Consider the following 14,077-nt stretch of genomic DNA (forward strand, 5'->3'; position numbering starts at 1 on the left):
TGTTTATGGTCTTGCCTCAAGACTATGTAAATTCCTACACCTGAGGGACCTGGATTTTATGGACATTCTGTAAAACATTACCCTGATTCACAATATGATTATCAGATAAGACCAGATGACAGACATGGGATGGGTATGTTGGAGGTCTTGGTAATTGTACACTGCATCCACCTTAGAAAGTGGCTGATAAAATTTATAAAGATTCAGGGGTATTCTGAGTCTGGGCAAGATGGAGTAGACACATTTTCTCTTATTTCTCCCACTAAAATCTCTAGACATTGTATACATGTATACATAAAACAAACATAAGAAGATTCTAAAAGGTGGAGAAAAGAATGCAAACCAGGTGGGAAACTCAGGATTCACGAATGATATGGCAGTAAGTTCCCTGGTTTTGTTTGTTTCGCCTCATATTCTAGACTGAATGTGAGAGAAGCCAGAAACACAAATGAATGCAAATGACAACAATGAAAACTGCGTGGTTTCCAGTATTTGGCTTTTGGTCAAGTGAATAGGCTGCCTGCTGTGCACGAGGAGTAATGGTAGTGGAATCAGGTGGAGAGGGTGGCAAGGTTGGGGATTAAGTGGGATTCAGAAGATAAAATGGTGATCAACAAGATTTAGTTGCGTTATCTATGAGTTGGTCTTACTGCTATCTCCCATGCAGACATTAATAATCAGTGGTGCTAGATGAATCATTAGATAAGCTTTCTAGGAATCCATACGTTCTACGTTGTTCGAGCAATAGCACAAATTCATTTTCCTTGACTTCGTAACTTAAAAATTAGTCAGGCAACTTCAGAAATAAGTGAATTGCAATCCCAAAGTGGAATATTCTGTCCCACTTACTAATTAAGATGAATTACTTATTAGTAAGTTGAATTTAATTCCTTTGGAGTCCACACAGTGAATCAACCATGTGCAATTTTCTTAAGGTTTTTATTTTTTATTGATAATTGAGCTTCTTGAATGGCAGATAAGTCAATTAGTAGAAAAACGGAGACATTGTGAAACTAAAAAGTATTTAAATTAATAAATGTTGAAACCCGTGAGAGGTCGATGTGAAAATGAAGGAAACTAAGGACAAGGTCTGGCTTGTTGAAGAGACAGGTGTGGTGTGCACTGGCTGCTAAAGGGAAGAGAAGGTGTCAGTGGAGACTTCTATCTGCAGCAATTTCTCAAGGCTTCCTTGTTCAGTGCTTCTTATTCGGAGAGCACAGAAAGAATATTCTGTCTTCAGTCGGTGGGAGATCTGTAAGAGCCTTGAGAACTGCACCCATCGCCTCTGCTCCGTGGATGCCTGATTCTGAATCTCGCTGAAGATGCCAGGCCCCAGAGGAGATGGTGTGACACAGGCCAGGGATCAAACTCACCGTGCCAGACAAAAGCACTCTGAATGCATGGGGCTCCTTCACTGCTCGTTACAACAAGTTCAGAATTCCACTTTCATGGCACATAACACCGGGATCACATATAACCCTAGAGTATCTTTATTTGTTCTATAATTTAATAGTATACCTATAAAATAATTACATTATACTTATAGCTTTTCTCCATTTATAAACAGAACAAAAAAAAAAACAATTAAATACAATTTGAGCCATTATAAGGTAAACTTTGTACAGACAACAACCTCCAGAAGGAGCTTCTCACTGCAGCATATCGTATTGCTTTCATTGCTACACCCAAGACTGGGTTTGAAAGAGAGTGTGCTCATGTTTGCATTCTGCAAATTCTCAGCTTCGTCTTCCCCCCATCTGTGTGGGTTCTGTGTTAATAACAGGACAGGGGATGGCTTTGCAGTTGGGGCGGAGACTCCCTTCCACTCACCTCCTACTGCACCCCATTAGCCTCCATTCTGATCATGTGAATGTCCCTCCTTCGCAGCTCTCTCTGTGCATTCTGCCACTGAGTCTGACTTGAGGTTTTCCGCTAAATGCAAAAATCAATTCTGACCTTGGACACCCTCTCTACTTTTTCTCTCCATCCCCAGGTTGCAGCCCTTCAAGATGTCTTTTTATTTCTGACTCCTGGTTTCAGGCTGTGTTTCTGCATTTATGAAGCCAAGTGCTTTCCAACGGCACAGGCTGGTGTCACAGAAGTGACAGGCAAGAGCCTTGCAGCGCAGTGGCCTGAAACACATTCACCAACACACCCAAGCCCAGGCGTGCTCTCTAGGCGAATGTCTCTACGTCTACTGCCACTGCCTAGTGTCAGGAAGCTTCAGTCCCCAGAGACACCTGGAGAGGGTCTCTCTCACACACTAGGGAACCGGCCCCTTGGCAGGAGCACTTGCTAGGGAGTCACCAGTGAAAAGTTTGCAAGTTTGCAAAGCATGCTCACTCCCACCAGGGGCAGCACATTCACATTAGTCAGATTCCATACCCATTACTCACAGGGAAGCCTTCCTAGGACATTTTAGCAAAGGGACCCAAAGAAAACATCATTTTGCTGGAAAATTTTAAACTATCTCTACTTTATATCAGGAGTCCACAACATGGAAACTCCAACAATCCCTTATAAAAGTGGAAGGTGACCTTGGTAAAGTCTATACTTGCAAAAGGAAGCGAGTTGTTTTCTGCAGGGCAGATCAACTAGATTACTATTCCATATTCTTTAGCCCGTTCTTCTTCCTATATACCACAGAGTGACCTGACTCCTTATATTAAATACCTCTTTCTTTTAACAGGAACTATTGTTTTGCTGAGTGTGATGGCAGTGAAAATAGTGTACCTTCTCATCCCCAATATGCAAGCTTTTGAGTTTTGGGTTAGCAACTTCCCAAACAATTCCCCTCCCTCCCAACCTGATTTCTGCATTGTGCTGCAACGCTTCAGTACCTTCTGCGACATAATAGTCAGTCAAATCCGAATCCTCCCATCTCCCTGCCCAATCTAAAATAGGTGCATGCCAGTGAACTGCTGACCAGGCATTATTTCTGAGTAAAAACACCGTCTGGGCAGACCAGCACCTGCTGTCCTCCTTACTCAGAACTGTGCTGCAAAGCCAGAGTCAAAACATGTGGAACAATATATGGATAGGTCTATAATACTTTAAAAAAAAAAAAAAACAGCTCTTTACAATATAGGTCAATTATAAAACCAGCGTTAATACAGAGACCTTTTCGTGTGTGATAATATTCTAACTGCAGCGGTAATAGCATGCACACCGGAGTTCATCTTCAGTCCAGGGGGGGAGGGAAGTGAGGCAGAAGGGGTGATGGTGGCTCAGGGTGGGGGAGGGTGTGGCCTGCTGTGAGCAAGGTCCCCAGGGAAGCCCACTTCGGGATCCAAGTGGCTCAAGTTGTCTTCTTGGCATGGGGTTTGCGAAGAGACCCCCTGTCCATGGACATCTTCGTGCGACTTGTCCACAGCCGCGTGACAGCAGCGGCCCAGGGCGGCCCGCGGATCACGGAGGGGGCGGGAGCGCGCCGAGCCCAGGTCCGGGGACCCGCGGGAGAGGTTTGGGGACAGCCCCGCAGAGCGACGCCTCCTTCGCCCTCCGCCTCACCTGGAGCGGGGCGAGCCGCAGTGTAGGGGCAGGCCGGGGAAATCCTCGCTTTTCCACACGGTGGAAACATCACTGCCAGATCGACGACAGTGCACGACCTGAAAGGCCCCCTCCGACGGCCGGGTGGCGGGCGGTGGCGGCTTTCCAGCCTTTTCTTGCGGGCCGGAGTCACTGGCGGGGCCCGGGGGCGGTCGGGGACGCACCAGCAAAGCTCCACTGGCGGTGGGCCCCCGCTCCGGACAAGGACACCGTCAGCCCCAGGAGACGTGCTTGCCGCCGGGGGTGGGGCGCCAGGCAGCGCGCGTGCGGGCTCGGGGACGGGCGGCGGCGGCGGTGGCGCGACCCAGCGGCCGGGCGCGTGCGGTGCGGAGCTGCGCCCCGCGCTCACTGCTTGTCCGAGTCGCTCAGGTTCACGGACATGCACCGGCACTGCTTCACCTTCTGGATTTTTTTGAGTCGGAAGGGCGGGTCCAGGCCGGGGCACTCGAGCTCCACGAGGACGGAGGTGACGCGCTGGGGCTTGCAGAAGGCGCAGGACTGGAAGGACTCCTCCTCCTTCTTCACGTGCCGCGGGATGTAGAAGGAGTTGCACTGGCCGTAGCAGAAGCGGTTGAGGATGGTGCGGCTGCGGCAGCCCTCCTCGCTCACCGTCTGCCGCAGCGGCTGCGTCTTGCACCAGTCACTCTTGAGGTACTTGCGCTCGGTGACCACCAGCGCCTCCTGGCTGGAGGCCAGCACCTCCTTGATCTGGTGCTGCCATCTCTCCGAGTTGTTGCTGCTGCCGTCCTTGTAGGGCGAGGGGATGGCGCCCGCCGGCCGGTTCTTCCGGGCCTCCGCCACCCTCACCAGCACGGCCACCAGGAACAAGGACAGGGAAAGCCTCCGGAACATCCTGCAAGGAGAGGAAGAGTGAGAGGGGTTGGTTGGGAAGGCCGATGCAGTGCGCTATCCCCCGTTCGCCTGTTAGTGCTGCACAGTTGTTTTATTTCGAGAAGTGACAGGTGGGGGCGTGGCTGACTGCGGGTTGCCCAGGGGCAGGTGGAGGCCAGTGATTTGATAGTACACTTGTGTACTGCTCTGGATGGTACCCCAGATGATGGGGTACCCCGAAGGCAAGGAGAGGGACAAAAGGGTCAGCAAGCAATTTACAATACAGGTAGGAAACAAACACGTGTTGAACAATCACAGAATTGCAAAGCAAATGCTATCAAGAGATAGGCTCAAGCCAGTTTGCAGAAGTACCAATAATAGTTAATACTTAACATTTACTGTGTTTTAGTATGTCCTAAGTGATATATGTTTCATTTGATCCTAAAAACAGCCTGAAATCGGAGGTGGTATTATTATCCTTACTTTTACAATGAAAGAAACAGAGGCCCTCAGAGATTATTTGCCCCCAAGATCACACAAACACTGAGCAATGGCCCAGGATTTGAAGCCAGGGATCTACCTCTGGAGCCATCAAAATTAACCACTAGACATGGATATGATTAGAAAAATTAATAAGTAAAAAGTAGAAGGAAGGTGGGTATGGTTCACAAGTTTCTTAAAAATGAGTATTAAAGTTAGAAATGGACATAGACTAGGAAAAATGTTGCATCTCTGCTTATCATTACTTATAAATAATATATAACATTTAGCATTGGACATCTGCACACAGATATTCAAGTCATTCAAACGAGTCTAAATTAGAATCTCATGGTGGAAACCAATTCCTAGTAGTGAGCAAAGCAATCTTCCAGGTTGCATTGAAAGTGTCTGATGCCAGTACAAAGCTTGCCTACAAGAAGGTATTATTTTTTCAGTCTTTGTATTAATACACTATGACACAAATTCAATAGGAATGGGAATCACAGAGAAGTGATTCTCAATCTGTCTGAAATGTGTCTTATAGGAGGAAAACCAAAGTGTGACTAAAGGGAAAGATGGACTTCAAAGTTTAATTCACACTTTTAGTTTGTATAGTTTCTTCAGTAGCCTCAAGGAACACTAATACCCAGCAATAGAGATGACACCCATCTCATTTCACAGCTGTAACCCCAACATAGCTGTTGTCATTAGTGTCATCTTCATGTTTATTCACTCCTCTCTGTGTATTTTACCACTTACAGAACTGAATAAACTCCCATTCCTTTTACGTGCACCCCCTAAAATGGACATGCAACAATAATCTCTATATCATTATATGGTTATAATAATGAATATTAGTTATATTATATTTATCAGTCCATAGTATAGACAATGACTAAAATTTAATATTAAGCATGTTAAATTCCTCAAATTGTTAATAAATGTCTTAAATTTATCCAAGCTAATGTTAATAGCAAATATTTATTGATTCTCATAGCAATCAATAAGAGCAATCTGATAAGAGCATATCAGACAGCCTTACAGTTTCCCTTCATGTCTAAACTGATTTAATTATCAGAGTTCTATGAAGTAGGTACTACTATTTTTTGCATTTTATAGATGAGGGGTGGCTATGTGATCTTGGCAATGAGAGATTTCCAAGATCACATAGTCAGTCGTATGCAAAATACTTGAATCCAGGCATCCAGGCTCTGAAATCTGAGTTGTGGGTGAGTACTGCTGCCTCTTGGCTAAAAATATTTATGTTAAAATATCTATATGCTAAACTTATTTTTCTGTGTCACTGTTATTGGTCTAGGTCTAAGCCGCAAGGCCTTTGCATGTGCCCTCAGAGATGATCCCTTCATTTATGGGGTATTTATTCTGGAGTAAGACAGGCTTTGTGCATGCCATAGACAAAGGCCATGTTCTTACAGGGTCAGATGAGCCCATCCAACATCTATTCCCCCACACTTATCTCCTAGCCCCCTACTTTCTCCCACTTGCTCACTCTGTCTCAGCCACACTGACCACCTGTCTGTTTCTAGACTGTGCTTGGCATTCTTCTGCTCCAGTGCCTTCCACTTGCTTTTCCCCCAGATGTCCTCTTGGCCTTCTCTCTCAACAGTCTTCAACTCTTTGCTCAATTATCACCTCCTGAGCTAAGGCTTAGTGTGCACCTCCCTCACCATCCTAGAATAAACCATCCCCTTCTTTTCTGCTTTTTCTCCTTGGTACTTATCATCTAATCAAATAGTATTTAGTGATCTTATTTATTTACTTTTTATTGTCTGACTTCCCTTCCTGGAATGTGAGGTCCAAGAGAGAGGGCCTACCAATTTTGTTCACTGTTATGCTCCCTGTCCTCAGAAAAGAGCCCGGTACATAGTAGGTACTCGATAAATGAAAATATGGATGCCACGGGCTTCACTGCCTTCAACAAGCTTGTAATTAGGAAGCTAGGGAGAGGCATGCAAATGACCACGTGGGACAAAGGCATATAGGAGCAATGGCCTAGGTCCGCACGGTAGTGATCCTGCCACCACCAACATCTGACTCACCTGCAGTGCTTTAGAAGGCAGATTCCAGGGCCCCCTCCACCCAAAAGCATTCTGAATCAGAAGGTTTGGGGTAAGATTTGAGATCTGTGTTTTTAAGAATTGCCTCAGGTGATTTTGATGAGCACCAATGGCCCCAATGTGATAGTGAGGATACAAAGGAAAAAGCATTGGTTCTGCCCAGAGAGGGAACAGTAAGAACATAGAAAGTGACAACTAAATGAGTCCCTTAAAATCCAAATGGGATTCCTTAGGGTGGTGACACTGGCGAAAGCATAGGAGTTAGGTCACGGAGATGACAACAATGACAATGGGCAATTGGGGGGGGGTGGAGACAGAAAGAAAGTTTTTTTGTGAAAACATTTTGTCCAACACAATTATTGCACTTTTGAGGCCTCATTTTTAAAGGGCTTCTCTCACGCCTCCTTAGTTCCACACATGAAGTGTCACATGAAAACGGCCACGCATCCAGCTGGCTCGCAGCAAGTGTCGAGCTTTGGACTCGCTCAGCGTACACAGCTTGTTATATCTGCGGAATGATTTGTGATCTCAGTGGCCTCTTAAAAAGAAAGTATTTTGGTTCCATTTTAATAATTTCCGAAATTATTAACATTCTGAGTAAACACAACCAAGAGTTTGCACAGAGTCCCAGCCAGGAAAGATTGACAGAGTCAGCCGGGCCCTCAAATCCTGGTTCCAGGAACAGCTTCGCATGCGGGGTGGACGGGCTCGGAACTGCGTGCTTCCACTCAACGGTCCGCTGTGTCGTCAGAGAGAACATGTTCAGACCGATTTGCGACAAAAGCTCTCAGAGTCGACAGTAGCAGATGTGGTGGTGGTTTAACAACACGCGTTCCTTGAACGCTTTCAAAGTTTGCAAAACATCACCTTTAAAAGTTGTGTCTCCCAGGAACCTAAGAGGAAAAGCAAGCCTCCAATTTTCAGGAAAGGGAAGGGAGGCTGCTGAAATCCAGATGACTGGGGCCAAATGAGGTTCTCCTCTCTTTCCTCTATCTCATTTCTTTCCTCCTTCACACCTAGCAAGAGTAACGTGCCATCTCAGTGTCAAAGCAGGTAAATAGGCAAGAGGTGTTTTGCCCTGGTGACTGTGAGGCTGTAGCCTCTTTTCTTCAGGGCACAAAAGCAATGGAGCCAACGGCTCCTCCTCTGCTGGCCCTTGGTGGCGTAGGGCTCCCCGGGGGAGAGAACGTGCATGCCTCAGTCTTCAGTTCACCAGCCATCCCTGTGTGCCTATGTCACGGCCCCCCCAGGACCTGGATTTAGCACTTCAGAGTCCTGCTCTGTCCTGAATCACTTTGCTGCTCAGAAAAATGGTTGGCGTACAACTAACCTCTCAGGAATGTTGTCACAACTGCCAGTAACGACAGCACGAGGATACTTCATTTTACTCTCACATCTTGTCGTTGGCTTCTATCAGAAGAAACTCATAAATAAATCCTCTTGGTTTTATTAACCATCCTTCTGGCCCGGCGATGTTGTCAATTTGCAAGGGGTGCCAGGACTGTAAATGCTGATGGCCTAAGCAGACTGGGTTGGCCAAAGCTGGCTGTGCAGAGACAGAGGCGGTGGAAGTATTTTTCTCTTAAGTGAACGCCCTGGGGCCTGGCCATTGTAGATACCAGAAGAGGGGCTGCAGAGGCCCAAGCGATCTAGTACCTAGGCAGCTAAAGCAAAGCGATCTAGTACTCAGGCAGCTAAAGAATCCCAGAACCCTTCTATCAGTCCCTCCTTAGCACTGTCAAGACCTGAAGAGGGTTCTCCCAATGGGAGCTTGAGCAAGGAAGCTTCCTGATTTCTAGGAAAGGCTACGGCAGTGCTGAGTCATCCTTCCTGATAGGTGAATGCAAGCCACCAAAGGCCAAGGGTACAGCTAAGCTGATGAACTCACTCCCAGAGTGACCTTTTTGAGTTCCAGAAGTCAGATCAAGGCAGCACAGGGCTGTGGAGGAATAGGGATTGGGATAGGGGTGAGACATTTTCTATGACCTAAGAATTCTAGGACATGCTTGGAAGGTTGAAGGGAAGCTCCCAGGGCTGAATCTTGATAGGCACACCTGGGATAAACTTGCTGTCACCACCAAAGTGAAAAAAGACTCAAAACCAAACAGAAACCTCCAAAGCAAAATCCCCAACAATGTTAAACTTCAGAGATTATTTTTATGAGTTTGAATACTGCCACAGCCTCCACTACTAAAGGTACTGCATTGATGACTTAGGTTCTTAGGCTGGGATGGTGATGGTCTAGCTGCCCAACTAACTTTCTAGAAAAAGATGTGGATGTTCCCTGGCCCCAGGATCACCCTCAGAGCCTAAGATGGCTTGTCTGTTGAAGCCACTTACCTCCAGAAACTGTGAACTGAGACAAACTATGGCCCACGGACCAAACCAAGCTGAGGTTTGTTTTTGTAAATAAAGTTGCATTGGAACACAGCCACGCCCATGCATTTCTGTTCTGTCTAAGGCTGCCTTGTCACAGATGCAGAGTGAGTGAGTAGTGGAGACATTGACCATATCGCTTACAGTCTAAAATACTGACTTTCTGGCCTTTTACAGAAAAACATTGCCAAGTCCTGCTCCAGACTTTCTCTATCTGATTCAGTTGTTGCCTTCCCTTTACCATTGGGCTCTTTTGTCAGAAAAAGTAGCTTTCAATTTTAACATTTATAACTATGAAATATTTCAAACATAGAGCAAGACAGAGAATATAACAAACCCTATGTACTCAACGCCAAGATGAAAACAGCATTGATATTTCTCATTTTTGATTTGCGATCTTTCGATTTTGAAAAAAAATAACGCAGATAGTATTAAAGTGTCATTCTCTCATCATCGCTTCTCATACCCTCTGTGAGATGACCAGTCCCTAAAATCAGTCTATATCATCCCTGTTGACGTTTTCACTGTGTATGTTTTACATATGAGGGTATGTGTCTATGTGTGTAATTAATCTTTACATAAACAGTACCACACTCTTCTTTTGTAACTTTTTCCCCTCAAAACTAATATGTTTGAGATCTTCTGCATGTGCATATCTGTAGAAGGAGTCTCTAACTCTCTACGGCTGCATATGAAAGCACAGTTCACTCATCTTCCTGAGCAACAGTTGGGTTCCTTCTACTTTTTCACTATTGCTAATAGACCTGCACTGAATATTTTTGTATGTGTTGATTTATGTCCGACTGTTAAGAGTTTTTCTAGATGAAACACCAACAAGTGAAAATGCTGGGTCACGGGATCTGTACAACTTGAGCTTGGCTAAGTTTTGCCAAGTTGCTTTCCAAGTGCTGTACCAGTCTCCTCTGCCCTGGGTAATGTGCGAGTCCCTGCTACAGCACATACTTGCTAACACTCGGTGTTACTAGATTTATTACCCTCTGTCTATCTGAAAAATTTGAAATGGCATCTCATGATTATCTTAATTCACATCTCTCTGATTATTCGGGGCTACACATTAAGCTCAAATGCAGTGGTCACGTGACTGAAAAGGAATGATTGCAACTTATTCCAAATGAGAGAAATTAAAATATTAGGAAAGGAGAAATAAGAAGTTCTAACTATAAATCTTCTGAACTGTCATGAAAAGAATAGGGAGTGGCTCACAATTTCAAAGCAGAAAGATCAGGGCATCCATAGGACCCAGAAGTTTGAAATCCAAATGGTTTCATTTACTTTTCCAAGTGCCATTTTCTGAATGGAACATTGACTATCCTTTTGTTCCAGGAGAAGCTTAATTTCACCTGGAAAAAACTATATTATTTTTTTTTAAAAAAAAACAAGGTTTTCCACCAAAGAAGAAATGATACTATCATGACTTACTTTGACTTCTGGGTAGCTAGTGTATCATTAGGGAATTTATAATCCAAGTTCTAAATCTTTGAAGGAACTGTTGGGATAAATTCAGGATAGGAACTATAACACTGAGGCAAGACTGTGGCAAGGCATTAAATTAAAGAAGGAAAGGGATGGGAAAGGTCTTTGGCAGCCGTGAGTTTACCCGCACATGGGTCGTTTCTCTCTAGGTCACAGACACTTGGGGATTGGAGGGAGAACGTGGTTTCTGGGCGCTGAGCTGCCCATGCTGTGACCCTGTGTGACTCATCCCAGCCTTCTCCTGGTTCCCCCATGTAAAATGGTGTTAATGGCACTTGCCACCCGCTGTCTTGTGTGACTGTCATGAGGAATGTGGCACTGAAATCAAGTCATAATCCAAGAACTCTCTGAGCAAAAAGGACCATGAGTTTTATGTGAAAGGAAGGAAGAAATTATGAGCCACCCATTAAAGATTTTATAGCCACTGACATTGTTCTCTGCAGCCATTAGGCAGTACTTACATTTTTTTTTTTCAAATAAAGATTTTAGGCTGTTGCCTGAGTGACCAGTCATACTGCAGTGATTCTGCACTCCTCAATCCTTCTTCCACCCTCCTAGGACAGCACTGTGTGTTCGAAGAAAGCTACAATAGCAGGCTTCCCCTTCCCCGGGACCAGGAATTGATTTTTTGTCCATGTATATATGATAGACAGATTAGTGATGCCCTGTCTAAAATGCTTTGAGCAAAATCAAAAACATCCTGCTCACGTACCCCATCAATTTTTTCCATTCACTCTTACTCCCAGCTACTCCGTTATTCTTGTTGTGTGAAAGTTCACAGGAATGGTGGCAAAGCACGCGATAAAGTCTGAGAAAACTATGCACTATAATCCCTTTGTTCTTCTAGAATTCAAGAGAAAGTATCTTTTTCATCTTTCGCCTCAGTCTTTCAGTCTCTTTTCTTGATTTTTCTTTCTCTGTTCTCCTCTTAAAGATTGGTCTTCCTCAAAGATTTCCCATAACCCTGTCTTCTCATTCCTCGTATTTCTACCAAGAATTTCATTCACGCCTATGACTTCAACTACCAGCACTGTGCTCATGACTCCTAGACTCTATACTCAACTGCCTAGCAAACATTCCCCAAACGTCCTGCAGGCACCCCAAATTCTGTATGTTCCCAATCTCGTCATGGTTTTCCACACATCTACGCCTTCTCTGACGGATCCTGTCTCAGTGAATAGCACAACATTTATCCTTTCACGTAGGCCAGAAAGCTGAGAGTTCAGGCAGACTCTTAATCTATTACCTGAGGGTCAATGTCCCATTTTTCCTTTCTAACAGAACCACAGTTTTGTTCAGCTGTTGAATTTCAAGTTCTTCATAGACTTGTCTATACACCATGGAGTTGAAAGTTGGTTGGTCCAACCCAATTGGTTATCTTACTCTTTTTATGAGTGATTGATTTAAGCATGGGCAACCTTGCAACTGTGGTATAAGGTGCAATCTCATGGGAAATGGTTTTATCCCCTGATAAGAAGAGACATCCCAGGAGAAATGGCTGTTCTGGTTTTGATTGTGGTTATGCAAGGATTGGATGACGGAGGCTATGGCAGCTTCCACCAGGGTGGACACACGGGATGAAAGTCAAATCTTTGCAGGGTAGAAGCCCAGATGGAAAGCAACTGGGTTCTTGAGTATGTTGTTAAGCCATTGAGCTAAGCATTCCTGGAACTGCTTACCCCTGGACTTCATGTTTGTGAGTTAAACTCATTAGCATTTAAATCTCTTTTGTTTAGTTACTGGAGAGTATCCTAGCTTATCTTCTCACATATTAAATCCATCAACAAGACCTCATTGTCTTCCCTGCCTCATTTTTTTTTTTTTTTCTTTTTGAGACATAGTTTTGCTCTGTCACCCGGGCTAGAGTGGTGGCGTCATGATAGCTCACAGCAACCTCAAACTCCTGGGCTTAAGCCATCCTCCTGCCTTAGCCTCAGCCTCCTGAGTAGCTGAGACTACAGTCACACACCACCACACCTGGCTCATTTTATTTTCTATTTTATTTTGTTAGACACGGAGTCTCACTCCCGCTCAGGCTGGTCTTGAACTCCTGACCTCAAGTGATCCTTTCGCCTCGGCTTCCCAGAGTGCTAGGATTATAGGAATGAGCCGCCGCGTCCAATCTCTGCCTTATTTTTAAATCCCACTGTTACTACTTTGGTTTAGGTCCTTAACACCTGACTATATGACAGTCTCCTCACTAGCCTCTCTGCCTCCCCAGCCAAACTCTCAGATCCACCTTCCAGACTCTCATCAGAGTGAAGTTCTATTGTGCAAATCTGTCTATGTTATTCCTTTACATTAAACTTTTCAGAGATTTCCCATCACTTCCAAGTTCAAAGCCTTCGCCATGATGCACAGGCCTTCTGGGATCTTGGTCCCCTCTCTCTTCTCATCTTCACTTTACATCTTATGCTTGAAACGTACAAAATGATGTGTCCCACCACACACAAGGCTGCTCTCTACCTCCAAACAGCTATTTCTTCTGCCTGAAATGTTGTTTCTCTGACCACCGTTAGCCATTTAGGTTTCATTCAAATGCTATTTCCTTTGTGAAACCTGCATGTTTTCTCCTCTCTTCACTTTTGCCATCGTCATACCTGACTGCCTTGGTATAGCCAGTAGACACTGTGTAACCATTGTCTGCACATTTGCTCCCTACTGTGACGTCAGAAATTGGAAGACACAGGTATTTAATCTTTGTTTAAAGTAATTTATGGTGGGTCTAGAGAATAGTTTTGAATGTTTATTAAGGTAGGAATGAACAAAAGACTGGATGATTGAATACGTTTTACCTACACTGGTAGAGATGTGATTTTTTTTTTTTAATTTTTCAAAACTATCAATAAGAGCATAAAACTGGGTGAACTTTTCAGTAGGTGTGATGTTTTCAGTAGGTGTGAGCCTTTCATCATAATAATTTAATACGCCTCTAGGCTCAAAATCAGAAGTAAACATAAGGATTAAAAATGGAACATTTGAAAAAAATCAAACAAACCATTGCCTATGATTCAATGGTAATAATTTTTGCAGGTCCTTATCTTCCTTCTATTTCTCCGTGTTGTCTATTCCTCTTTATTCCTTCAACCACCAACCCAATGTTCTTTACGATCTCTCATCTTAACCAGTCCGGCAATTCTCTGTGGTATATGGTCCTCAAACTAGAGTACTCTAATCCTGGGGGTTATAGACATGCTTTCCAAGGGGTCTGTGTTCAAGGGTAGTTTTAGAGGAATCAGCGTATAAACCCTCAACCTCTGTTGTTCCTT

The 14,077-nt window shown here is 44.5% G+C and overlaps 1 protein-coding gene across 1 annotated transcript in view; it reads right to left on the reverse strand.

The window, feature by feature from the left end:
- Nucleotides 1-3,882: 3,882 nt before the first annotated feature.
- The window catches only part of GREM2 (gremlin 2, DAN family BMP antagonist), a 104,877-nt gene continuing 94,682 nt past the window's right edge, over nucleotides 3,883-14,077 (reverse strand). The window contains exon 2 of the mRNA XM_012738324.2: nucleotides 3,883-4,402. Within this exon, the coding sequence (XP_012593778.1) occupies nucleotides 3,895-4,401 (507 nt within the window). The 5' untranslated portion in view covers nucleotide 4,402 and the 3' untranslated portion in view covers nucleotides 3,883-3,894. The remainder of the gene's footprint in view (nucleotides 4,403-14,077) is intronic.

Source organism: Microcebus murinus, chromosome 19, assembly GCF_040939455.1.
Source record: "Microcebus murinus isolate Inina chromosome 19, M.murinus_Inina_mat1.0, whole genome shotgun sequence".
NCBI lineage: Eukaryota > Metazoa > Chordata > Mammalia > Primates > Cheirogaleidae > Microcebus > Microcebus murinus.